Source organism: Accipiter gentilis, chromosome 1 (assembly GCF_929443795.1).
Source record: "Accipiter gentilis chromosome 1, bAccGen1.1, whole genome shotgun sequence".
In the NCBI taxonomy this organism is placed as follows: domain Eukaryota; kingdom Metazoa; phylum Chordata; class Aves; order Accipitriformes; family Accipitridae; genus Astur; species Astur gentilis.
In genome coordinates this window covers 39,921,041-39,948,299 of record NC_064880.1, presented here as the reverse complement: position 1 = coordinate 39,948,299, position 27,259 = coordinate 39,921,041, and the positions used below count along the sequence as shown (strand labels likewise).

General features: G+C 41.0%; 1 protein-coding gene across 2 annotated transcripts in view; it reads left to right on the top strand.

The window, feature by feature from the left end:
- Positions 1–27,259, top strand: part of CNTNAP5 (contactin associated protein family member 5) — a 304,375-nt gene that overhangs the window by 139,594 nt on the left and 137,522 nt on the right. For both annotated transcript variants that reach the window (XM_049806131.1, XM_049806123.1), the window contains exons 5-10: positions 936–1,139; positions 3,695–3,879; positions 7,197–7,340; positions 19,059–19,323; positions 21,971–22,120; positions 23,259–23,430. In XM_049806131.1, the coding sequence (XP_049662088.1) occupies positions 936–1,139; positions 3,695–3,879; positions 7,197–7,340; positions 19,059–19,323; positions 21,971–22,120; positions 23,259–23,430 (1,120 nt within the window). The remainder of the gene's footprint in view (positions 1–935; positions 1,140–3,694; positions 3,880–7,196; positions 7,341–19,058; positions 19,324–21,970; positions 22,121–23,258; positions 23,431–27,259) is intronic.

Below are 27,259 nucleotides of genomic sequence, written 5' to 3'. Positions count from 1 at the left end.
CCAAATTGCATTTGGATAGAAATTGGAATTGAATTTACATATGTTGGTCACATGTTTGAATACAATGTATTAGTTAAAAGTATTTAAAGCTACCTGAAATGTTCTGGTTATATATATATATATATATAAAGTTTATTAAAAATACATTTTGCTTAAAATACCACTTTATAAAGCAAAGGCTGCTGCTGCCAAAGGAAATATTAATTGCAACTGAAGAATTGAAAGCTTGTTTCCTATCACAGTGATTGGGTTTTGGAGGCTGGCTGAAGGGGAAAATATGTTTCTAATAGGATTTTCAAAGGTGTATAATCAGTTTAGATGCCCAGTTCCCATGAAATCCCTTCAAAAGCTTTTTGAATTGATGCTTGACTATTCCTGCCAGCCTAGTCAATTTGCATGCAGAAACATGGTTGATAAATGCCCATCACAAACAAGCAGCCAACCCTCAGAGGCTAAGATGCTGCTTATTTGGATGCAGAGGTGAATGCAGGCATGGCCGACACACAGAAACAGCTCAACAGATGCTTGTGAAGCTACAAGAAGAGGAGTGAGAACTGAAGTGTTCAAAGTAATAAATAACAGCCTGGGCGTGTTTCAGGCAAACAGCACATGTAGCAGGGGATGTTCTGGAGATCTGAATGTGATGGAAGGCACCTGTTCTGTTCTAAAAAGTTGAGTGAGAAAGCAGTCTTGCATGAGAGAGAGGAGGACAAGTGCAGAGGAGTTCTGGTTTTATCCTAGTGTTCCCTTTCCCCAGATAGAGGGAGAGGATTGGAAACGAGTGAAATGTGGTTGCCCAGATGCCACGTACGTCCTGTGGATGTATGCTTCTGAGAATACCTGGCTCCAAGTGATACTTGAAAAGATCCTGAAAAAATACAGTCCCTCTCCTGAAGCTGCCCCTCCTTTTCATTTTTCCATCTTCTTTCTCCCAGAGTCAGATATTGCAGACTTCGATGGCAGAAGCTCACTCCTCTACAGGTTCAATCAGAAGCTTATGAGCACATTCAAAGATGTGGTTTCCTTGAAATTCAAGAGCATGCAGGGGGATGGAGTCTTATTCCATGGAGAAGGACAGCGTGGAGACTACATTACTTTGGAACTGCAGAAAGGGAAGCTCTCCTTGCACATCAACCTGGGTAAGGGTAATTAGGGTTATCGGTTCACATATTATTGTAACAAGGATTGTCTTGGTTTGCTTTTATAAATCTATTGTTTATATTAGGCAGTATCTAGAAACTCCAGCTGAGATCAACAAAACATGCTGTGTGCATCAGACAGCTCACAGCTTAAATACTGGTCAGAGAAGGTGGAGGGGGAAGCAAAAGAGAATAGACTTGACTGATGTCATGCAGCACATGATAGCTGAGACAAGAAGAGACCTTGGCTCTTCTAACTAGTGCCGACCAAGGCTGAGCTGCTCGATGACTACATTTGAAGTTCAGACCTTTGATGACACATTCCAGCAGTGATTTTTTTTAAAAAAAGAAAAAAGTTCACTTTCTTCCCCTTCCTTGTTATAATTTTTAAGGATAGCATTCCCAGGAAGTTTGGTTTGGAGTGCAGAAGGTTTATTTTTGGTTTGTATCTTATTCTTTCCATTCTGTGATCAGAACTGAGCTGAGAATACAGAACTTAAATGAAAATATTCTGGTCAAAACATTGTGCACACTTCTATTGCTTTGTTTCTGGAGATGGTTTCAGTTGAAAACTGAGTATCTGGAAGGCCATCACTGTGTGATTATATTGGATCAGAGGGACAGATGAAAGGCTGGCTTAATTTCTTTCTGTAGAAGGGTGCTTGCTTTTTCCTGGTGAATACACCAAAGCACTTTGATAATGGCAGGAGCTACTGTAGTAGGAGTGATCATACCCCCTCTCCCAGCCTTATTGCAAAATCTTCATTAGTTTCGCCTGTGGGTGACCCATGGTACTGGCCTCGGCAGTCCCTGCTGACTCACGTTTCTCATACTGAGGGGTTTGAGTTGGGCAGAAGTTTCCACGCCTGCATCGCTGTACTTCGGTCAGCACAGGAGCTGCGCTTACCCTGTTTGGGTATTGAACTTGGTCTGAAAGCCTCAGTGGCCCATCCAGATGGAAAGCTGAACCAAAAGCCCTCCCACTGTTAACCATGAGGGTGTGGGCAAGGAGGGGAGGGAATTAAGGTCCACGTTTGTCACTGCCACTCTCAGTCTTAATAACTTTGTTCAATAAAGTAATCTGAGCTATTTGCAGTTCATGTACCTGGTGCTTAGACTGCCAAGGCTGGTTTTAATAAAAATGGGAGATTGAGCATCTAGTAATGTACAGTATTAGCAGGGGCAGATGTCAGACTAGCAATTCCAGGACACTAAGAAGGTTGTCTAGAACAGATAAAGCAGGCAATGGTGTGGTATCTCAGTCCCCTGTTTGTGACTTGGGTAATTAAAAGAAATCATAAACTAGTCAGAGAAAAGTGGAGGTACTAAAACAGAATTTGTAGATAATTCTTTCTGCATTTTTTCCTTCCTACTTAATTATGTTTGTTTTAAATGTTAGTAACAATTTTCCACAGCTCTTGGATTTCATTCTTACGTAATGTCCTTAATTGTTTAGTTTCCAGCTAGTATTTTCTTTCTTTTTGTTTAGAAATGATAATGCAGCATTTTTCTGATTTGGTATTTGGATGTTACTTGGACCAAGTATCTACTTCCTGAGCCTCTCAATGTGGGATTCTTTGACTCTATGGATTTGTCCTCCTCTTACAAATGTTTCATACTAAGATAGGAATATACTGTAGTTTAATTATATCATGTTACTTCTTCCAGAGGAAATGATGTTGTGAATAGTCTCATAGTCTGAGATATGAAGATTTTTTTCTTTCAGCAGTACAGATTTTAGCCATTTCCAGTCCTTTGTGTGCATTCATATGTCATGGGCAAGGGTTTTGATGTCTGTTCTTGAATCTGCTTGCATCTTGCCTGACAGTTTTGGAGTATGTGTTCTCTCCATTCTGCTGGAATGTGAAAAAAGGACACATGCTCCCTTTCAGTGAGAGGCTCTGAAGTGTTCAGACGTGTAGCCAACTGGAAAACAGAAGAGTGCTTGAAATCACCAGGGTTAGGGCCTAAATATTTTTATGACTCTTGATCTAAACTTTTGGAGATCTAGGCCAGGTTTGAGAATGTTTTTGAGCTGAACGAAACACTCGCATTCATGTTGCTTCAGTGACTTGTGGCTTTTTTTGTCTGAAAATGGACAGATGCGATTTTCTTGTTAAAATACAAAAAGTACATAGTTGAAACTGAAGTGTCAGGAGTGATCTGTTAATGTGAGTAGACAGGAGATTTTGATGCAACCTGAAGGGAGCTCTTAAAACACCAGGGCCTCAAATGCATAGCAGAACCAAGGGCACAGGCAGAGTGCCGATCCCCTGTGTGCTGCAATGTATGGGTGCAGCATTGGGAAAACCTCCTGGCTTATCATAAAGATTTCAGGGGGAAAAAAGGTGTGTATGTGTGCATGTGCGTATACACAGATATATGAATAAGAGACACAAAGAATGTAAGGCAAGCTTTGACAAGGGTCTGTTTCTGATGGGCAGAGCTCTAGTTTGCATCTAGGAGCACTGGTCTGTGCTCCCCTTAAGTCCCCACGCTTCAATTAAGGGTCTGGAGGTAATTCTGGTGTCTTCTGCCTGTCTCTGCCTCTCCAGGGGACTCCAACCTGCACTTCAGTAACAGCCACACATCCGTCACCCTGGGCAGCCTCCTGGATGATCAGCACTGGCACTCAGTTCTCATAGAGCGTTTCAACAAGCAAGTGAACTTCACGGTGGACAAGCACACCCAGCATTTCCGAACAAAGGGGGATTCAGATCACTTGGATATTGATTATGAGGTGTGTGAAGCCCTTTAGGTTATAACCTGGGAGATGAGGCTGAATTGGTGTAAGATGAATGTGACGGAAAACGACCACCCAGCAAAGATCTTTATTTAATATTTCCTTCCCAGAGAGGTCCTTTCACGGTTAACAAACATGGACTACGTCAGTGCAACTCTGTGTACGACAGTCTCAGAAAATGGCTAGTCTCTGGGCAAATATGCATTGGATTATGCTTACACTTCAAAGTACAGCAGACTTTGAGCTAAACTCAAAGGTATAGCCTGGGTTCTAGTCAAATCTTCAGCAAGCAACCACACTAATCTGTACGGAGAAGTGCTGTGTCATCATCTCCAGTATGATTTTAATGGGATCATTGCACACCATCCCTGCATCTTATTGACATGACCATGGGGATACCAGCTCTGAGTTGTGCCTCTATGCAGCCACCACTTGCTCGGTTTATAGCCCTCCACATAAAGATGAGCAGGTAAAGACCATTGTCTTGCCACTAGGAATGGAAGACCCTGAGCATGACTGTCAAGACAACTAGCTGTGACCCAGGTCCCTTCACATCTGGGGCTGTGATGCAGAGCATACTGGTCTAGGGAGCCAGAGCAGCTCAGCCAAGAGAGGACTGAGCAGAGGAAACATCCTGGCTGCCCACGAAACCTCAGGCTGGTATGATCCCCTGTCATGAGGCCCAGGTGTGGCAGAGTGCAGTTTGTATCACTCCAGCAGTTCAGTGCTTATGGCTGATAGTCGCTATAAAATACCTTAAACTTTTATATCCATATGCAAGGCAGTTCCTCATCTGTTCCCCTCACCAAGGCACATCTGCGTGCAAATAACCCATGTTAATTTTTATCCCCATGCATTTGTCTACCAAGTTTTGCTAGCCCACAAGGCACAGGGTCATGCTTGCACAGTCAGAGCCATCACTCTGTCTGGATGCGATGAGCTGGCATGGTTCATTGCTTAAGAGACCACAAGTTTCCCCTCTGCACTTCGGATTCATTTCTCTGGGAAGGATCAATTCCCAGCACACCCAAGGGACAAATGCAGACGGCTCGGCAGTGGCAGGTGCCTGCTCTCTGCTCCTCTCACGTTCCAGCTGAAATTCTCTTCTTTGCATTTCACAAAGCAGGGTAGAAAGAGTGGTACCTGTCCCCTGGCACCACTGCACCAAATCACGAGCACATTTAGTAAGGACAGCACATTTGAGCAGTGAGATTCTGGAACAGCTTCAGACTGAAGTAGCAAGGGCCAAAGCTGTAACTACTTTTAAAATGGAGTTGAGAAAAGCCAAATGATTGAGTCATCAGCTTTCCTAATTTCAAAGTAATAAAATTCCTTGCTTTCTGCTACAAGGTTGATGCCAGTTAGGGAAAACTCAGGCTCCAGTGTAATTTGCAGAACATTTTTCCAGATGTTCCAAAACAGGGAACATGGTAGAGAAGATCTTCGGTTGGTGTAAATCAGCATCACTCATTGACCTCTGTGGCACTCAGTCCTGGCCCCTGGTGCTTAGTTTTTCATGCAATGTGTTTTCTTTCTATTTACACTGAAACAATCTTTCAGCTGAAGATTACAGCAATACAGTCTACTGTAAGTTTATCTCAGCACACTTCAGGGATTAAAGGCCTCACTGAGGGTAATAAAACCATTAGTTTGGTAATTAAAATTATTGCCAATCACAAAGGAAACTGTTTTCTTAATAATGGAGTGGTATAATTGGTATTGATTTTTCTTCTGGTTTTGAAACCCAGTACAGAGTCCCTAAGCAGGAGACTTAGAGAATAGAACGTGAAAGAAGGAAAGTCTCGTGTTTAAAGGAAGAATTAATGATTCTCACTGGAAAAAAACATTGCTAGCACATAAGCACTCATGCCAATAACAAACCTGTAAGTGATGTAAAGTAGCAGTCTGATCACTCTTTATTCCTCTGAAGTGATCAATTAATACAACTAAGGTGCGAGTTCATTAAGGACTTGTATTCAAAGAAGTGCTTTCAAGGTTATCCAGGGACATTTCATTTGCTTATGTATCTCAGCTTTTTAGGTGGAGTGTGAGGAAAAATAACCCCCAAATCTCCCTTTATTTTTATAATAATGAGCTGAGGGGAGCTGTTCAGAGTTGTGACAGAGGGATAAGGCTGACCAGGTTCCAGCAGCTGTCAGCATGTAAGTGGTGCCGCACAGCAGTGCATGCCCTTGCTGCAGTGGATGTAGCAGGATTGCAGCACAGCTCCCGATGTGCTGGAAGCACTGTGAAGTGTGGTGGCTGCAGGATCCCCACCTGCATTATATCACTCATGCTGCTGCTGGCTGTGATGGGAAAAATGAATAAAAACTCAGCAGTACCATCAGTAAGACTTTGCCAAAAAGGCCAGTGGAGCTAATTAGAAATGAGCTGGGTCGTGTGGAAAATGAAAATAGGATTATCAGAAGTTTTTTGGGTTGTGGGATTTGTTTGTTTTGTTCTTTCTTTTTTTTTTTTTTTCCCTTTCTTTTTTTTCTTAGGAATCTAAAGTAATTATGCTCCATGGATTTTGGAAGCTTTATTTTCTTAGGCTTTTTGTCCTCCCAGGGCTTTCAGCCCCCCAGTTAAGTGATGAGTTGTAATCTGCACAATACTAAAATCTTTCAGTACTTAGACAACAGCAGAGCAGAAGTTTTGTTTAAATGTGTAACCTGCAGAACTTCTCCATTACGCTGCTCGGTCCCAAGTAGCCCGTACAAATATTGTAAAGACCCAAACCACAGTGAAATTTAGGGAAAACACTCGTAAGGTGCAAATGGGGTAGTCTGTGTGTGTGATACTACCCTGCGCTAGCTGAAACCAGAACTGTTCAGATACAAGCTTGGTGGAAAGGGGTGATTCCAGCTCACAGGCAAACCCAGTGCTCAGTGGGCAGGAAGAGTTTATTCCTCCATTGCTCAGCAGTTCCCGGCCGCTGTGGTCCGCTGCTGGGTGGCAGCCTCCAGGCCAGTGGGGGCTGTGGGCTGGAGACCATTTGAATGTTACCTTGTGCATTGGGTGTTCCTGGGTGGGGGGCTTGATGGTACTAGGTTGGTGAAGTGGTGTGTCAAGGCACTTAAAAGCGGTTTCCTAATTAGTGAGCTCTCTGCAGCAGCAGCGTTTCCCTGACAGCTGTAATGCTCTGCAGCCTGTGATTCCTCTGTTGGGCAGCCAGGCCCTGCTTCATGCTCCAAGGTGATGCTGTTAATGTGACTTTGGTTCTTGAATAACACCCCGGCTGGCTGCATGGAGGGGGACTCAGCCCTCTTGCTTTTGGGGTGATAACTAAATACTGTTCTTATTCTTTCCAAAAGCTCAGTTTTGGAGGGATTCCCGTCCCGGGGAAACCAGGAACATTTCAGAGGAAAAATTTCCATGGATGCATTGAGAACCTTTATTACAACGGAGTCAATATAATTGACCTGGCAAAGAGACGCAAACCTCAGATCTATACTGTGGTAAGAAATGATAGCGTATGCTTTCCTTCTTTACTTTCATGCTGTTGATGCTGCTGGCTGCACCGAATGAGTGGAGTTCAGATTTAGATAGCTATGGGCATAATTAGCTTGTTAAAATGAAATTGCTGAGGCTAACGCCAGCCAGCGTTGTCTGCTGCGGTGACAGTTATTGAAAGACACATGTGGAAATTAATACATTTCTCTGACTTCCCAGGTGTATTAGAATTTGTTTGGAGAAACTTTTCAATTCCTTTTCCAAGATTAAAATGTGTCTTTTTGATGGTGTGATAGAAGTCATAGAGACTTTTTTTTTCTGGTTAACTCAGATAAAATCTTATTTTCTGAACCATTCTTCATCACTGTTGTCACATGCAGTAGTAGCAAAATTTTATTCTGCCATTTGAGTTGGTATTATAGAGAGGAATAAATGTTTCTTTTATTATTGGAAATGTTTTCCTTTGTGCTGCCCCTTATATTCAGTGTATTGGGAGTTCTGAGAACCATTGGCCTGGTGCTAGTGTCTATATGTGGGATGGTAGAGGTAAAGCAAAAGGAACTATGGCCTTATCCAGCCTGCTAACATAACACATAAATGTAACTTTACACCTAATAATGTCCAAAATTACAGATATATTTAAACATATCATGAGCAAAATAAAGAACATTTTATTTTGTGAGAACAGTACACTCCCATGCAGCCTTGACAAACTGTAAATAATTCAGCTCTTTGTTTAACTTGTGCCTCACTCCTGCACCTTGCTTTGATATACGCCTTTTGGCTAATACTGCGTCTTTGGAGAATGTGGAGGTGAAACTGGTACTGGGTCTCATGACATATTCTAGTTTGTATCAGTTGTGTATAAACAGACTGAAGGTACAACAAAGCAAACCAGAAGACCACAAGAAGTCCTTCCTTTCTTCAACTTTCCCTGCCTAGGGTGAGGCTGAATGTACAGGGAAATGGAAAATGGAAAGGGAATAGGTGAGAAGTCCTGAATTGTGTTGCTGGCAGTCAAAACTGCCTCCAGGATGCTCCCCTAGCCTGGGACCGAGAGACTTTGCTTTAATAACCTCAAGTTTGATTGCTCTGACTCAGGACTCTAAGGCATAAATCTTACGAACTGTGTTAAATTGCTCTTCCCCTCAGCTTCCTTTCGAAGGGGAGCAAAGAGCCCTGGTCTGCTGCTTAGGTCATTAAACAGCTGGTTGTTTTGCCAGCTGGGTAATGGGAAGGCCTTCCTAAAGGGGAAAAGAAAAAGTTTGTAATGTGTTTTTTCTCTGAAGGGTATTGTCTGGGTATAACGTGGCCCCAAGCAATGAAACTCTGTTATCACAATACTTGATTCAGACAATGCTAGATCGAAGGTCTAGGAATCTTGCTCCTTCCGTCAATTTAAGGTAGCAGGGATGTGCCCCCATCTTTCAATCTCCCTCACAGAAGTGATGATTTTAATGCAATAGTTTTCAGAAGCTGGCTGCTGTCCTGCATTTTGCAAGATTTATGAGCTGCTATGTGCTGTGTGTGTGATGCTTGTGTATGCAAAGTGCATGGAAAGGTTGTCACACTCACAGTGCCTCATAATCTTAGATAACATCCTTCTATAAGAAACAGCCCCTCTAAATCTGTTTTCCAACATCCTTTCCATCACAGCTCTTTACGTCCTCTAGCAACTCTCGGGTAATTCCAGCTTTCACAGGCTGATCTCCCTCTCCCATCTTCCTGCTCTTCCCAACTCCTTAGCAATTTACTTACTCAAATTAAAATAACTTGTTCTTGCTAAATGTAGTCTTTTGCCTGCCAGACTTCCTCTGTACTAAATGCTTTTACTCAAAGTTCATTTTGGTTTTCAAACAACAATCCATATCCCCGGGGACCTGCAAGCTTCTCTGCTTCGCATCTCTGTAGTTGCTAAGGTTGTCAGGAGTGGAAATGCAGTGAAAGGAACAGCACAGAAGAATAATTAAATCTAGCATGGACTTGGAATAGCTTCTTCCAACAATGTGTTGTGTACTTGTGTTCCCTCCCCACAAGCTGGAGATCACCGGAGATGGTTCTGCGTTGTTAGTCCCCAAAATACCTTTGTCTCCTAACAAAAGATTTTTGAGGACAAACTGGCTGGTTTGGGATTAGAAAGCCATTTAATGCTCAGAGACACTAGGTTTTGCCTCCAAAAGAGAGGAAGACTTCAGCACTCAGTCTCTGCTTCGTTCTCTGTGCCTTTGTGAATGTTCACACAGTCAGTGAGCCAAACTTATGGGTTTACATACCCATCAGCTTTGGTTTTTTTATTGTTGACATCTTTCACACAAGTAGAAGAATGATACATCAGCTTTGGAGGCATGGATTTCCTCTTACGAAGTAGTTCCTCATCCATATAAATAATGGTCCCAAATCAGCTGCATTTAAAGTCCGAGGAAGAAACTACAGGTTGTCAATAACAGAATACCATACTATGTATTGCACTCTTGGGTGGTGGCTGTGATTATCATTCCGCCTGTTCTTTTCTGTAACTCATTTGCAGTTGTCAGACTTGCAGTAAATCCCCTTGAGAAGACATCTCAAGATAACGAGGCAGCCTGTCTCTTTGAACTGGAACTTGCCTTCACAATTCCATTTTTATATTGCCTGATACTTAACCTGTCTACATGGTAGCCCTATCTATTTGGACAGGCTATCTATCTTCTCTCTGGGGTTTCTTCTGTCCCTGATGGCATGTTGTGGCATTTTTTGTTGTGTTTTTTGGTTTTTTTTCTGCCCTAGATCATTGAGTGTGGAGAAATGATAGGGGATCTTTTCTTTGCTCTCTGAAGTGATTACTGGTTTTAATTGCAAGAGGTTACGAGAAGTCAAATTTCTGTAATTACCACTGTCACGGTCATAGGGCTGGACCCTTGGGAAACCTCAGAAAATGCTTTAAAATAATAATCTAAAGATCTGCCCTATTTACTAGCTGTCTTCTCAGCACAAAAGTAGTGCAGACTGCCCATTATGAGAAATTGTACAGCAGTTACTCCTGCTTCTTGGGCAAATAGTTAGGGACAGGAAAATATGCTAGTAGGAGCCACATTTACAAGAAGCAGAAGGGGAATTGTCCTTCACAGGAGGATATTTGACCTGTTGATACCTGGGATGGCAAAGTCCTCATTGAAGGACTTTGTGCTTGTTAAGAGTGCATGTAGATGAAGGAGGAGGATGGGACAAGTAGTAGTAAGCGAAATCTATTAAGAATTACCAACTATCTGACTGAGGGAGTAGTTAAGAGAAAACCAGCTATAGCATCCTGCAAATAGCTATAGTATCCTGGTCACCAGTGGTTACCTACTGCTAGATTCAGGTCGTACCTTTAGAAACTGCTTTAATGTGACCTGTGGCCAGGGTCTTAAGTCTTCTCGTGTGTCACTGATTTGTGACACCAAATTAAAGAGTTCATGAAAAGATGCTGTGTTTGATCTTCTCAATGCTCCATCCTATGTACCCACTGAAATTAAGGAAAACCCTACCCCCTTTCCCTTCCATTACCATCAGCTAATAGGAACTGGAATTTTATTTTTATTTAGCAGAGCAAACCCTGCAATGACTTGAGAGCAGTGCAGGATACTTGTAAGGCAGAAGTTGTCAGCCCTCAGATATGCTTGAATTTCTACGTCGGCCTGCCATGTTGAATCTGGGAGTGACAATTCAGCACAGCAAGGGATGTGGTGACATGTAAATGCATCACTGTAGTGCCTGAGGGAAATAACCAATTGCCAGCATCAAAGAGCAAGGAAAGATACCTAGTGACAGTAGAATGTAAACTAATAATTCATTCCCTTTATAGAGAATCCAAACATGCTATTTTATCAAGCTGATTTGAGATACCTTCATCTTGAGAAGAATTTACTTGTCTACACGTCTCATACTACCAAAGTGCTATTGCAAGAGTTGATATATCTGTGAATATTAGCCTGGTGATTTGTGAAGGCCCCTACTAGGGTTTGGAGAACCAGGAGTTAATATTTTTTTTATTAGTTTTTGCACAGCAATCAGACTATAGGAATCACAAATAAAAAATGTTGGAACTATTTAGTGACAGTTTTCACAAATTCCTATAAGGCTACGTTGAATTTATTAAAAAAAAAAAAAAAAAGTTTTATGCAATTATTTAATGAAAGTGTGAGGCACACACGCACATTAAAAAGAAAACTAAATTTGCTGTTCTTTAGATAAGGCAGGTGAACTCAGATTCCAGAAATATTTGGTTCCTGTAAAAATAGCTTTTTATGGTTTCTTTTATCTTCCTGTCTGCTCTCTGGGTCTTCAGATGAGTCTCCATCACATCCTACCTGCAGTGTGGAATAGTAAGAAAGTCTATATAAATAGCATTCATTTTAAGGTCCCATTTTATTGTCGCTGAATGGTGTAACAGGATTGTTTTGGATGAAATTAAGTGTATTGCCTTGATCAAGGTCTTGAAATAAAGTCCATTTAAATGACAGTTTTTCCATTGATTTCAGTTTGCTTTGTCTACATTTCTAAAGACTTTCAGTCTGTAAATATTTAATCCAGCATGTAGGTACAATAATAAACTCTCCTTTTCTTGATATACAAGTTTCTTTGTGTTAGGATTTTGATAGTTGTGATAACCACAAGTGAAGCAAGTCTTTTGGGGAGAAAGACCATATTTTTTTTATGAGACTAGTTGACGTATGCAGGAAAAAAATGACATGTATTAGAGCAAACGAGGCCTTTTTGAGAGTCATCAGCCTTCAGCATGTTACAGGATAGAAACAATTGTTCAGAGTTTAATTTATTACATTATCTGGGTAGTCAAATTGAGTGAATAGGGCAGTTACTACCTGCTGAGCAGACGAGGATGTTTCAAGGCGGGAGGTGATAAGGCTGTTAGTCCCTGTAGGAGAGCAAGAGAGACGGCTAATTATTGTCATAGGAGTTAGCAGGGGATAAGGAAAATGGGGGAGAATGTAATTTGCTGTAAAGCCAAGGCTTAAATGTCTTTTTTTTTTTTTTTTTTTTTTTTTTTTTTTAAATATCTTATTCCAGTTGCTAAGGCCTTGGGAACTGCTTGGTGCTTAGCTGCCCAGTATAACAGAAAGGGGCAAGCTGACCCTGTCACAGTCAAGAGCCTGGAGTATGTACAGTTCATATCAACCATTTAGGCTGGTGCTGTGCTGTGATACACAGATGACTGGAATTTAAAAGAGGAAAATCTAATAAAGAAAACTAATACATCAAAAAAAAAAAAAAAGCTGATAAGAATTGCTTTATATGCACCTTTCTCTTTTAAGGTAGATGTGGCTCTGTTTTCATAATAACAATAACAACAAAAACATCTCCTTGCTGCTGTGTTTTGTTCCAGGTAATATAACCTAATAAGCTGTAGATCAGTTTACCCTGAACTGAAACAAAAATTGGGCTTGGATTGTGCTAATTTGCCAGTTTGATCTAAGACATCTATCTTATTCACTTCTGGCAAGGTGAATTTGAAAGGCTGGCTTCATTCCTGCTTGTTGTTCAAAGAAGGGTATATTGGGCCTGGCTGAGCTGGAGTTAACTTTCCCCATAGCAGCCCTCATCGTGCTGTGCTTTGTATTGGTAGCTGGAAAGGTGTTGGTAACACACCAGTGTTTCGGCTGCTGCTGAGCAGGGCTCGCACAGCACCAAGGCTGTGTCTCCAACATGTCCCCCTCACCAGGAGGCTGGGGGTGGGCAAGACCTTGGGCGGGCACATAGCCAGGACAGCTGACCCAAACTGACCAAAGGATATTCCATACCATAAGAGGTCTGCTCAGCAATAAAAGCTAAGAGAAAGGAGGAGGAGGAGGAGGAGGGGCATTCGTTATTATGACGTTTGTCTTCCAGAGCAACTGCCATGCATACTGAAGCCGTGCTTCCCGGGAAGTGGCTGGACACCACCTGCTGACGGGAAGTAGAGAATAAATCTTTTGTTTTCCTTTGTGTCTGCATGTGGCCTTTTTTTTGCTTTATTAAACTGCCTTTATCTTGACCCACAAGGTTTTTTCCATCTTAATTTCTTCCCCCACCCTGTCCTGCTGAGGAGGGGAGTGATAGAGCGGCTTGGTGGGCACCTGGCGTCCAGCCAAGGTCAGCCCACCACAGAGGGAAAATATTAAGTGGTCTATATTTTTTTTTGTGTTTCCTCCTGTGCTCTGCCTTTTATTTCCTTTCCCTTTTCGTGTCTCTCTGAGGGAAACAACATATGATTTTTCCAAATTAGCTCTATATTTGGCCCCATCTTTTGTCAGCAACTCTTAGCTATTGTACCTTATAATGACTCAAGAGTATACAGTTACTATGGGCATAAAATGGTAAAATCCTTTATTCCACTTTTGGCCAGTGACATAGCTTAGGATTCTGACATAAAGAACATCCAGAAATGTCTAGCCAAGCATCTCATCCCTGATTCTGTCATGGTCACAACATTTCAGTTTTTTTAAAGCTTTCCTTTTTTGTTAAATGCTACTTTTCCCACATAGGAACATTATCTTAATGTAAACAACTTGCTAATTGTTTATCACATTGAATTATTTTATTGATGTACATGATACCTAGAGTGAGTGAAGATAGGGCGGCTCTCTATCACAGGGGTGATTATCACAAGGATATGCTAATTTCAATGAAACTTGGATCAGGAAAGCTTTCAGATTTCCATCATGAAATTGTGCTCAGAGAAAGATAAACCCAGCTCAGTGTAGGAACTTCTTTGAAAGTGTAAGCCCTGCTCTTGGCATGAACTAGTTGCTCACTCAGTGGACTATTCCTAACTCAAGTAACACCCTGTGTCTTGGTGCTCCCACATCCTGTTTGAAGACAGTTTGCACCAGCATTTCAGAAGCCTGGACCTGGTATCTCACTTTGATTTGCTTTTCATTCAGTGCTTAGCAGTGTCTTGATTTAAGAAGTACTTGAAATCTATGTGGGTCTCCTGACATCTGTTCTCCTTGAGATAATTTAAAAACAGGATTTGAAGGGACCTCCCCCATTCTTAAAATCCCGTTGCTCAGAGTTGAATGACAATCTTTCATCTTATGCTTTTAAAACTGCATCAGAGGTCACCTTTTTCCTCAGTTACTCTCTTTGCAAATTTATCTGCAACCTCAGTCTCTTCAGAGCTAGAAATAGTCCTCCAATTTCCAAGCTGAGATATTCTTGCCAGTTTACCTGCATTTGTATCTCAGCCAGGCCTGGGATTTTAGTCCCTTTACCTGTCATATGAAATCTTCCTTTCTAATCCTCTGCAGAAAACAAGATATCCGTTTTATTGGACAGTATCCATAGAGTGATTAATGAGGAAAGTAAGTTCCCATTTGATGCTCTAATGCACAGGTAGAATGAGAGCTCAGAAATACTTATTTATTGTTCTTCCTGTTCAAACTGATCTTGGCCTGTATCCTTTGGTAGGCTAAATGTTGAGGATTTCGCCTCAGCTGTCAGTTTGAATAATTTTCCAAGTACATACTATTGATTTGTATCCTGTGAGAGTGAGGGGGATGTATAAGAAACTTGTCACCAATTGCCCTGACTGTGGTGGTATAGTAGTCTTCTCTCTTCTTTCAACGATACATAATACTACATGAAGAAAGGCCAGAAAAGACTGAAATCATTCATTAAAGTTATACAGGTTTTAAGTCCTCCAGAAGTCACTGGAAAGACTCCAGTCACTGTTGGATGAGGCTCATGGCTCAGAGGATCTTCGATGTAATCCATTTTTATCCTCACCACTTAGCAACTGTGTTCTTCCATTCTCTTTTTAATAGGAAAGGCTCTGATTCTTCCTTAAAATGCTGTAATGTGCTGTCACCTTTTCATTCAACATCTTAACGTGAACAAGAATCACCTCTGCAACAGTACCCTGCCGGCAGAAATCTGGGGTTCTTGGACTCTTTTCTGGAGACAAGTGTTATGGCAGCCAGTGAAAAAATTGCAAATATCTCCATTGCATTTCTAGGTTCAGAAGGTTTCTCTTGTAAGAACAATAAGAACTCTTTGGGAAAGATTTCACTGCTTATTACAGGAGTCCTTAATCAGTCTGGAGATGACAGACTCAATGGAATTCTCAAATGCCATGGGAGTTTCCAGCAGCTGGGTAGAGCTGAGCATCTCCTTTATTTTCTCTAGGGATTAGACTCTTCTTATCCCATTTCCTAGCCAATGAGCTTTTACTTTTCAGTTAAACTGGGTTCAGTTATAAAATCAAGTGTCTGCCAGAAGTGTCTGCATGTACCTTGGAGAGTTCCGGAACTGCTGCCAATTAAAGCAAAATGCTCCTGACCAGATGAAGGTTTGGGGGGAGCTGCTTATTATTCTGCCTTATACCTGCTGGAATAATGTGTTTGAGATAACATTCAGGGCAAATTTAACAGGTTTTGTAGTGGGAACCTATCCCACTTCAGTGGACAAATGTTTTTCAAAGTAACTGTTGTGTATTTCTTTTTCAAATTTTCATGTTATTGTCTCTAGGAAGGTAGACAGTGTTTGTCAGTGTAAGGACATCAGCAGCTATTGTTGGTGTGTATTAACTACATCATCTGCTTTTGCTCTGGAATGCTGCTTTAAGAAGGTGTTTCCCTCCTAAACAAGTCAGTTGAACTGATTTAATTCCCCATGGCATCAATTGGTTTATTTGACATTTTTTCCCAAATGTCTTGGCTAGTTTTTAGTTCTGACTAAAATTAGTTATGGGCCTTACATCATGGAGGTCTCAATTTGTGAATAAGAGTAACAAAAGTACCTTGTTGAAAGAACCCCCCAAAGGCAAACATGCCAGCTTTCTATCACTCAAATGTACCTTTAATCCTATGTACACAGAATATTGCAGCACAGCCTTTATGTGTTCCCATCTGCTTGTTCTTTTGGCAGGTGGGATCACACCTGCTCTGCTTCAGTGTAGTCAATGGAGAGGCTACAGAACTTTAGGTCTCACCAGGTTAAGCATAGGAGGGGACACATAGGTGTTGCCCATATGTCCCAGCATTGGCCATGGGTTCAGTAAGCACTCCTGTCCCAGTACAAGATTTATGTGCAGATCCCAGATGGCATGAATTACTAGCTAGTGTGAATGATTAGAGTGTTGCTGAGTTTTTCGAGGGGTCACAGCAATCCATGAGTTTAGGAGTAGTTGCACGTGCTGAGAACCTCATATCAAAAGCAGGCAGAAATTTGACCTTATGTTTCAGCACATGCATATGCATGAGATACTTTGCTATGGTGCTGCTGCAAACAGCTGAAAGCCTATTGACTACACAAGGTCTTTGCTGGCTTATTTTAAGGTCGTCTGAAAGTTTGTTGTGCATTGCAAACATGTTTTTTAGTCTTAGCATTCACCTTCTCTGGCACCATTAAGTCATCTAGGCATAGCTTGTTCTGCTAGTAGGTAAAATCTGCAAGGAGCTCTGAGACAAAAATCCTACCCGAATGTTGCAAATCCTCTCCTCTACAGTCTTGCATTTTGTTACAGTCTCACACTGTCAGTGAAGCAAATTAGATACTTGAGTGCAGACCCAGATAACGTTTGAACTTTCCTCCAAACTCCAGCGTTATGTATGTATAAGATCTGTAAATGTCTTACTACTTTGTGTGGAGTTACTTGAACCACTGTAAGTGTCTAAAATTCCAAAGAAAATTTGTCATTGGCATTTTAAAAGTCTAAAGCTTTAAAAAGCTCTAGAGAAAGTTAACCGTGTTTGTTTATATCACTGCAGTCAACTGTTTTCTGTAGTTTGTCATGAATTCGATTGAAAATGGAGGTGGAAATATAACAACATAACAAAAAAGGCCTGTGGCATCTCTTATACAGGCAAAACCCAGGAGGTAGTAGATAGTTTTTGAAAGTTGAGAGCAAATTTCCATCCTACTTCCCACCTGACTAATGTTCAGTTGAGTTTGGATAAGCTTTGGATTATATCTCAAAACTCAATTCTGACATGATATACCCATGGATACCTTTTGCCATTGCTAAATCCAGTATGTAGCATTCTGCACCTAACAGGGCAGGGAATATGTAGATAGCTTGATATAGATATATATCTATCAAGGGTTCTTTCATCCAGTGATAACTTGGTCTCCTTCTGGCACTTTATTTTCTATTTTAAAATAAAGGCAAGAAAGACACTTGAAAGTAATACGGAACAGTTCCATCAGCTGTCTGAGATTTCAGAGAGGAATTCCCCAAGCACTGAGCAACTTCCTACACATCCATCAAGTGTTGTTCATTATAATTATCCTGTTAGAGTGAGGTACCAGCTCTGATGAGAAGCGGTACCGTGGAGAAAGCCTTTTATTCCGATGTTTTTATCAGATTCCAGTTGGTATTTTACAAAGCAGCCTACTTCAAAGCAAGCTGGCTGCAACAATCTCCTGGAGTGGCTTTGAAAGATGCACCTCCTTAAATGCATCCCGGCTTTATATATTGATAAGTTTTTATTACATGGCTTGAATGACCTGCTTGGGTAATCTACAATGGCTGAACAAAATGGTGGAGTTGTTTCTTCTACTATCTACAGTGATACATGCTGGTGCAGATTCTGCTGATTGCTTTGAGTAAATGTGCTGCTCTTCTGGGCCAATAGCACCATTGATTTCAGGTCTGGATGATTGAGGTGATCAACTAAGTTTTGCATTGAAATGATGTTGGAATTTACCATGCTTGCTGCGTATGTAATGTTTTAATAATTCCTCAAAATGCCCCATGGAAAATGTGGGACCTAACACTGGCCAGGAAATCTCACTATTGTTTCATCCCACTCTAAGCACTATATTCAAGTGACTTTTTCTTTGAGTTTTCTTATGAATTTTGAAATAATTTCAGAATAATTATTATTAATTATTTGTGGTTTTAAGTGGACTTTTATTATGGGGAGTAGTACAGGGCTGTGCCACTGAGTAAAAGCAAACATATCCAGTACTGCTACTGCAGATTATATATTGAATATTTGAAATACAACCAGGAAATTTGCCTCATGTTTTGCCCTATGTAGTAGATTCAGATAGATGAGGGAGTTTTTTTACTTTTAAGGTTATGTAGCATTGGTGTAAATGGGCAAAAAAAAGTACTGTCATTAATGGCTGCATTTTGGCTTGTATTTAGAATAAATATAGTCTGTTTGGTAGGATCCCTGTGCATTGGAGGATGCTTTGTTTTTTCAGTTGCAGCTTGCCCTGTTGTCCCATCAGTGCAGAGTCAACATGGGACATTTGTATCGTACCCTGCAGCACATGAAAGTGCAAGCGGACCTGCTATTCCTTCAGTGTCAGCTCCTGAAGTCAGCATAGATCCAAATGAGTTTGATTTTCTTGACATAAAGCTAAATTTGAGCTTGAAACAGGAGGTGCTGGGAAACACAAAGCAGATGAGGCCACATGGAGATGGTCTGTCTGCGCTAGCAAATAAGCCCTCCTGCGCTCGCGCAGGGTCTTGCATGGGGACATTTGGATACATTTAGGTCCTTCTAAGAACTGAGGTTTTGATTTTTAATCTCACCCGTGTTTGGGGTGACAGTAAAATTTTGAAATCAGATGTGTTTTCCCAGAATGGACAGATACATTTTCTAATGAGTTGCAAAGATTTGTGTTTGAATGACAATACATATGTCAGCCTTGAGGGCCGTTAGAAATCCAATGAGTTAGTTTAACTATGGATGTTTTGGGATGACTGAAAAAAATTTTTTGTGTTGATTATGTTTGACTTTTGTTATTTGCAGGGGAACGTGACCTTTTCTTGCTCAGAACCACAAATTGTTCCTATCACCTTTGTCAGCACCAGTCGAAGCTACTTGCTACTACCTGGCACTCCTCAAATTGATGGTTTGTCAGTCAGCTTCCAGTTTCGAACATGGAATAAAGACGGCTTACTTCTATTCACCGAATTGTCTGAAAATTCAGGACCCCTCCTGGTTTACCTCCATGGTGGGAGACTTACACTACTTATTCAGAAAGAGACGGAGAACCCAGTGGAAATCAGTGAAGGTACTTAGTTTTTGTTTATTCTCACCTGTCTCCCTTTAAAGTACAAAGGTCCCACCCCACAGGATGAAAGGATGGTGAAATAAGGAAGCACCCAATCTTCCTTTCTCATTTCAAATTTTATTTTTCTTTCCAGTGGTAGAACCACTCTGCGCAGCTTGAGGTAAATCTAAGCATGGAAAGTTGGCATCCTGAGATCTCCAGACTCAATCTACCTGACAATTAGCTCAGCCTCTGTGTTCTTAAACAGTCACGCTAAATTTTCTTCAGTCAGGTCAGATGAAGACTTCCCTGTTCCCCATCCTCAGATTGCGCTGAAGTCAGCTGGGCTCCAGGTCATCTGCTGCAGCGTTCCCCAGCACGAGTTAAGGCAGCCTCAGAGCTGATTTTCTTCCTCTGACTGTAGCTTTACACTCTCCCTTTACACTACACTCAGAAGAGAGAGTGACCATGGGCTTCCTCTCCTCACACTTTCTCACTGGCTCCCTTAGCCAGTCTGCAAGTTGTTTTGTGCAATGCAGCTAGTGGGATGCAAGAGGATAAAATGGGATTGTCTCTCTGACTTAAAATTCAGGGAAATTTGCTTGTAAACACTTACCAGAACAGCTATGCATTGGCTCTCAGAGACAACAGGGAAACAATTTTAGGCTGTACTACAGAGGCAGCACTAGAGTGGCCCAGCTGCCATCCCAGGCTGACCTATATAAGCCATGCTGGCATCCCAAAAAGAAATGTTCTTAGCCCAGGGCCTCTGCACATCCCTTGCTACTATGCGGCTATGCTGTGTGGGAGACTGAGAAATTAATTTTCTGTGTAGGTTGAATACCCAGTTTCCAAAGGTGGATGAGTAATAGACTGATGGAACTCAGATGGTACTAAATAATAGTAATAGTATTTTCTAAGAGAGCAGCTGTTTAAAAATATGTAATATTAAAATATTCCCAGTACAGAGTAAAAGAGGGCAGATGTGCCTATTAAAAGAACCAGAGTTAAAATCTGATAGAGTTGTCAAAACAGACCTGTTCCATATGTGTGTTTCATTCCCCTTTATGACAGAAAATGTGACAGCCCTGCATCTATCCTTATTCATGTAGATTGCTGCAGCCTCAGCTTGCTGCAATTGAATGCTGAAAACTGAGTTTCCAACCTTTACTGCAGTCCTAATTAAATTGTTGACAAAGCTGAGACAATGCCAATATTTGGTTGGGTGTATTTGTTTTTATGTACTTCTGAAATCATGAACCTGAGCCCAGCCTTTGGTGCTATCCAAAAATATTGCTAAACTGCCTACTTATACATGGAAAATATGCAGAAATTGCAAGGGCCATGTTCTGCAGATGTCAGGTACTCACAATGGTACTCAAGAATGGACCTGGTTTTGCCCCAAATGGGACCTATTTTGTTTTGATATCTTTTCAGGCCTCAACAACATATTTCACTCCAAAATGGACTTGTTCTAGTTGAAAAATCATCCATTTGTCACTGGGAAGCCAGCCTCTTATTCTATGGAAATTGTGCACGCGTTAACAGCCATTACTATGGAAATTGTCTCATTTTCAAATTTGTAATGAAATGGCTTTTCATGCACATAACACCCACAATTTTTTTTATTTTTTTTTAAACTGTTCTCACACCTCTTTGTGTCACTAAGCGTTCGTTTGTTTCTTCTGAAAGCTACATTAAGGAAAAATATTCCATTAGGGAGGGGAGTAAATACTAGTTGTCTGTGCCTGATCTCAGTGACTCCAGCCTGACAGCAGCGTATTTTGAACTGTAATTAGGTTACTTTTGATCTGCACCCCTGTGTGTGAGCTCAGAAGCTTGCCCACTGATTTTCATGGCTGTCAGAATAGAGAATGTGAAGTTTCTTTGTAGCTGTGTGGTGCTACTTCAAGAGCCATGAGATGCAACACTGATTTTCAGAATAAGGAACAGAGACGTTATTTCCCACTTCACAGAAGTATCTAGAAGAGAAAGAGGCTACCCAGTACCATAATCTCTCACGTACCTTCATAGGTTCCTGGTCAGAGCAACAATCCCAGCTCTCACAAGACCCATGTCAAAATCCAATATAGAAAGGCTTTGGTACATCCATCAATAAGACTGCGTGCTAACAATGCTGAAGGGTTTTAAGAAACACAAATCCTATTGATACCTACTGGAGTTTGTCGGGTTTCATATTGGATCCTGAGACTGAGTATGACCATCTCACTGAATCTAATCCTCTACAATATCAGGCATGTCTTTAGTACCAGAAGCTCAACAGGGATCTCCTCTGTGTGCTCCTGTGAGCTGTAAGCATTTCCCGACCGACTCAAGATGGACATAAACACCCACAAAATGGTGACAATGTGCTACTAGAAGGGTGCAGGGCCTGGCTAGCTTGATGAGAGCCTGCAGTACCAGAAGCAGGTTAAAAATAAAATGTGAGATGACCTATGTAAATACTCTTAAAAGTTTTCTCTTTCTTGGGCCTTTTCTTCTATGCCAGTTTGTTTCCAGAGGTAATGAGTTCTTTTCAGCTGCCTATTCTCCCTTTTTTGGCGGCAGCTGCATATTTGTGGTCACAAGCTGGAAGTAAAAGGAGCTTTGAAGAGGACAGCTGTCTCCTGCACCTCTTTTTTCACTCTTCATACTTGTTTTTTGTCAGGCACCAATCTCCACGACGGGCTTTGGCATTCTGTTGACATCAATGCCAGAAGACATCGCATTACCTTGACACTGGATAACAATGCTGCCACTGCTAGCCACGCAACCGCTGTCTCGAGGATCTACTCTGGGAACAGCTACTATTTTGGAGGTAGGTTCTTTCAGACAGATGCAGAACAAGTTTTCATGATGCAGGTCCTCAGGTGCTCACCATTGAGCTCTCCCCAGTTGTGCTCTGTTTGCAGCTAAAAGCAGATGATGTAATAACTGATTTTAGACCCCCTATTGACCTGCAGTGCATACAGTACTGTGGGAAGATCAAAGGGTCGTGGTCAACCCAGACAGAAAGAGAACAAGCAGAACTGCTAATACAGCTGTAAAAGTGGACTACTGGTAGTGGTATCCAATGGGTACCTACATCTAGCTGGCAAAACATACAAAAGCTGCATAGCTGTATTAACCACAAGTGGTTTTTCTAGTTAAAAGGCCTGAAGGCTATTAGTATTATTAATATTCCTGTAGATATCGCTGTCCTGATCAGGCTCAGTGACTTTAGACTTGAGAGCTTAATTGACATATGGCTCAGGTCTACAAAGGTATTTAGGTACTGTGCTCTCACGGAAATGAATGTAGGTTTAGCTCAATTTTGTAAATGGAAAGAACAGTCTTGAAAAATACTACCTTCTGCTTTTTGGAGTGCAAGCATTAATTTAGATAAAGGGAGTGTCATCAGCTGACTTTTTATCTAATATATTTCTGTGTAGTGCTTACCATAGTGAGGCTCTGATCTTGATAAACCCTCTGGATGCAGCACTAAGTGAGGATGCACAAGGAGGCTTTGGATCTCAGAGCTGGCCAAATACTGAGGAAGCTCAGATACAAATGGTTTTGTTGCTTGCTGTCCACAGGATTTCATCCTTTTACTCTGTGCATTGACTCAGCAGCAGAATTTAACCCATAACGATTTTACAATTTGCACAGCTTTTTTTTATAGATGCCAGTTGCTATCAACTGTGGAGTTTAAAGAAGATGGAAAACCCTCCACATTTTGATTTTCCTTGACACATGTGAAAACCTCATACTCTGATATTTTCAGTGGCTGCTCCCTCTTTTTGTTATCTTTTTTTTCTTCTTCTTCTTACTGAAGGATTTGTGACACAGAAGGTTGCGTAGCACAAGGAATGAAAACACTTGGAATAATGAGCCTCCAAGTTCTTGCATCAGGAAACCCCAGCAGAAATAGATGAACATTCCAATATTCTTCTCTGCCTCTTCTCTTTTTCCCACAGGGTGCCCTGACAATTTCACTGATTCCCAGTGTTTAAATCCCATTACTGCCTTTCAAGGCTGTATGAGGCTCATCTTTATTGATAACCAGCCCAAGGACCTCATTTTGGTTCAGCAAGGCTCCCTGGGGAATTTTAGTGATTTACACATTGATCTGTGTGGCATCAAAGACAGGTAATTATTGTTTCCTCTTCTTGTATTTGTTCTTTTTTTTTATCCTAGTGGTTTATAAATACAGGTTGCATTAAGTGAAAATTCTAATCTGCCAACATTATGGATATTAGGCATAATAGAGCTACTAATAGAAAATATTACAGCAAAGATAGGAGGACTAGAGGGGAAATGGTTTCAATTACATGAGGCTGTCTTCACATTGACTTGTAGGAAATAGAGTATGCAAATTCAATCAAACTACAGATTGGTGAAAGGATTAAATTTTATGCATAAACAACATTTGATTGCTTTGAAGTTTTAGAGGGAAATGAAAGAGAAGGAAAAATTATTTGATTCATCAGAACATGTCATCCCCTTAATATATTAGCTGTTTTTGCTTAAGTAGATCATTTACAATTTTTCTTGTTAGCCATTACAGCACGTTTATCATGAAGATACGGTACACCTCATGCAACATACTGCCCATTCAGTAGGACAATATAATGATGAAATGTCTGTACCTACCAAAGACACATTTCAGTTTAAATGCTGATCTGAATCCTTCCTAAGCTGAAACCTGACAGGAAACCCAGATTTTCTCATAAAGAGTAGAGAGGAAATAAGCAACGAATTTTTATTTTTAAGTATTTCATAATTTCTCCTTTGCTTCCTATGGATTTTTAGTGTCTAAATATTTCTGAATTATTTCTGCAAATGTGTACTTTGAGGTGGAAATGTGGAATAATAGGCTTTGATTTATGTTTAAAATCTAGCTAAGTTCTGAAAAATGGAAATGGAACTGCTGGAAATTTCATGTGCTTCAGATAGTTCAGGGAGTAGTAAGGATATTTTGGAAATCCATCAGGAGCATAAGCATTTAACGTAATTTTTTCAGACATGTTACTTAGAGAGGTGGACCTGAAGGCTGATCTCCATTATTGCTTACCGTAGGAGGGATCAGCCTGCTGGAGCTGCAATCTTTTGAAAAGTGGGCAAAACCTCTGTTATGTGAGACCTTTTGTGCTCATCTTTCTACATTCATTAACCTGTACAGAGAAAATACTGACCAAAATTGTTTCCATGTTTAATGATGACTGACTAAGTTCAGGGGGATATGAATTTTACACTTGGTGTGCCTGAAATTGTAGATGGAATTGATAAGATGCAGCTGATTTGACAAAAGGAAGTAAAATGTAAAATTTCCTGAGAATTAAGAGAAAGAAAGAATATTGCTGTTTTCTTGGAAAAACAGATTCTTTAAGATCGAGTGGACCATTCAAAGGTAACTTGTATATTTGTATATTGAAACAGAAGAGAACTCTTCTGTTACGATGCAGAGGTGCTGTGGGTTGTCTCCGGTGCCTTCATTGTCACCAAGTCCAGGTTACAGTGTAAATCTGTGGTACTACTGCAAGTGTCTTCCTTATCTTCAGTATCCTAAGGATGACAAGCATCAGTCTATGATCATACCATACAATTATTTAGGGCAAGGATCCAAACATAGTAAGACGGTGGTGCTTTACATAGTCATTGCCCTGAATATACCACACATGTAAACAAAAGTTATACGTGCTCTAGTGAAGATTAAAGCACTCTTCCAATGCAGTTCTCTGGACAGCATTAAATTTATATGTCTGTACTATATGATCTAGGTATATCTATAGTAGATATGATCTATGGTAGTTATGATCATATAGCAGGTATGATCACAAACCCAAGGTAGATTAAAAAAAAGGAAAAAAGTATTTGATTTACAGCTGGCAAAACTGATTCTCTTATGGTTGGATTTGGTGTATCAGTGGAGGTGCCCTGAAGGGGAAGAGAGAAGCCTGTCACGTGGGAAACTGTCGGGCTGAAGTTCAGAAATTCCCCTTGTCAGGAAAGGTGCGAGCCTCACTGGCACCACAGAGATCACAGCTTTCTCATTCAGTGAAACACCCAGCACTCTCTCCCTGTCTGGCAACTCCAATAACTGTGCTGATGCTGTTCTGCAGGGACGAAGGAAGGATATTTCTTTTTTTTTTTGTCCAAATCGTATTACACATTTTACACATCTGGGGCACAATCTTGAGAGAAGTTAAATTTACAGAATTGCTTTCAGGAAGTTACACAAGTTGTTCAAAGATTCACGGGGTGAAGTACTGCTGGTGCAGTACTGAAGTCAAGAGTGGTCATAGCAGCAAGGGACAATTGCAAAGAGGGATGAAATTTGAAGAAAATAAATAAGGAAAATACAGACAAAAGGCAAATTCTTTGTGTTATTTTGCCAACACAATTGATCCTAAGCTAGTGGATGAGCTGGGGAAAGACTGAACAAGAAAGTATTAGTGGAGTGTGTTCCTCCTAACCATTTTTGAAAATTTTAGGTTCTGCAATCCTATATTATGGCATGATTGGTTACAACAAACTACAGATAGAAAGGTCTGGGAGAACAGGAGATTTGAATTCAAATCTAAAGATGATATCGCTGTCTATTCTGCATGGTGTACCCTTGAGTATGTTTTCAAATCTTGTTCAAATCGGTTCATTGCACAAAATGTCTGACACTTCCAGTCACTGTAATTCAACTAGTTGCCATAGTTCAACTAGTGCTCTATATCGTAGCAGCTCCGGAGTATAGGAAAGTTGGGGTCTGGCTCCAGGCGTGCAATATCCAGCTGCTCATTCTCTCTATATAAAGAGTGTTAAAACTCTGTAAAAGCATCTTCTCTGAGAAATGTGATCTCCCCTTTCTTAATTATAAGATTTATTGCTGTGTGCACTGTAAAGCATGTGTTTTTGTAATTTTAACGCATGTGGGAATTGTGTAGCTTAATTAACATGTAAATGGGACATTTGTCTTCGTTATCTAAGCAAAAAACCTCTTTTGAGAAATATGCCTCTATTTAGAAAGCAGTTTATTTGTTACAGGCTTGTAGGCCAAGCTCATTCAGACCTGGGCTCTGAAAGCAGTGGTTAGACTGCTCATTGCAACTTATGCCTGCTCTTAAAAAGAGAATTAATGACTTTGTTTTGAAAGATGATAAACTGGGACTACTATTGATGTCGGCAGTATGTTTTTGAGAGAGAATCTAGTTGTGTAAGCATATTATACACACACCCTGACACACACATACTCCAGGATTCACGTGTAAAGTGATGAGCCTCCATTAATCTAAGTGGAGCTATCTGAGGGACTAAGCCTTAATATCTTATCATCTGTCATCTCTAGTATTTGAACTAGATGTGTGCTCAAGTGAACTTGGTACGAATGCCTTCTGTCTCCCTGCATTTGTTATTTCCATCCTTCAGTAACTATTTCTCAGGAAATAAATGTCCTGTCACTAGGTGAGCTACCAGAGAGTACATGTAAAAAAAATAGGGGCGTCCATAGAGTTTTGCCTTCTTTCCATTTGGTGGCTGGGGAGACAGTGCCAAGTGAAGGTGCTTTTGGAGAGACAAGCGAGCTTGACCCTGTTCCTGACCCTGCTTTGAGCAGGGGGCTTTTGCTAGAGACCTCCAGAGGCTTCTTGCAGCCTCAGCAATCCTGTGAATGAGGCCACCCAGTAGCTGCTCTGGTCCTGGCTGAGCGGACAGTTCAGGATGTATCTGCGAGAGCTGGGATTAACAGATAACACACAGAAAACTCACGTCTTCTGTGCTTTGCAGTAGGGCGTTAAGACGTTATACAGTCTGGAGTTGAACACAGCAATATGGACTGTCCTGATGATGGAAGGCTAGTTAGCACTATCTCCTATTAAGAGACTGCTTGTTTCTAGCCCTCAGCTGCAGTGCCAGCATCACTAATGTTCCTACTGGTGCATATCAAGTCATCTCCTATTTGCCATCCCTTTGTACAGTACTTACATAT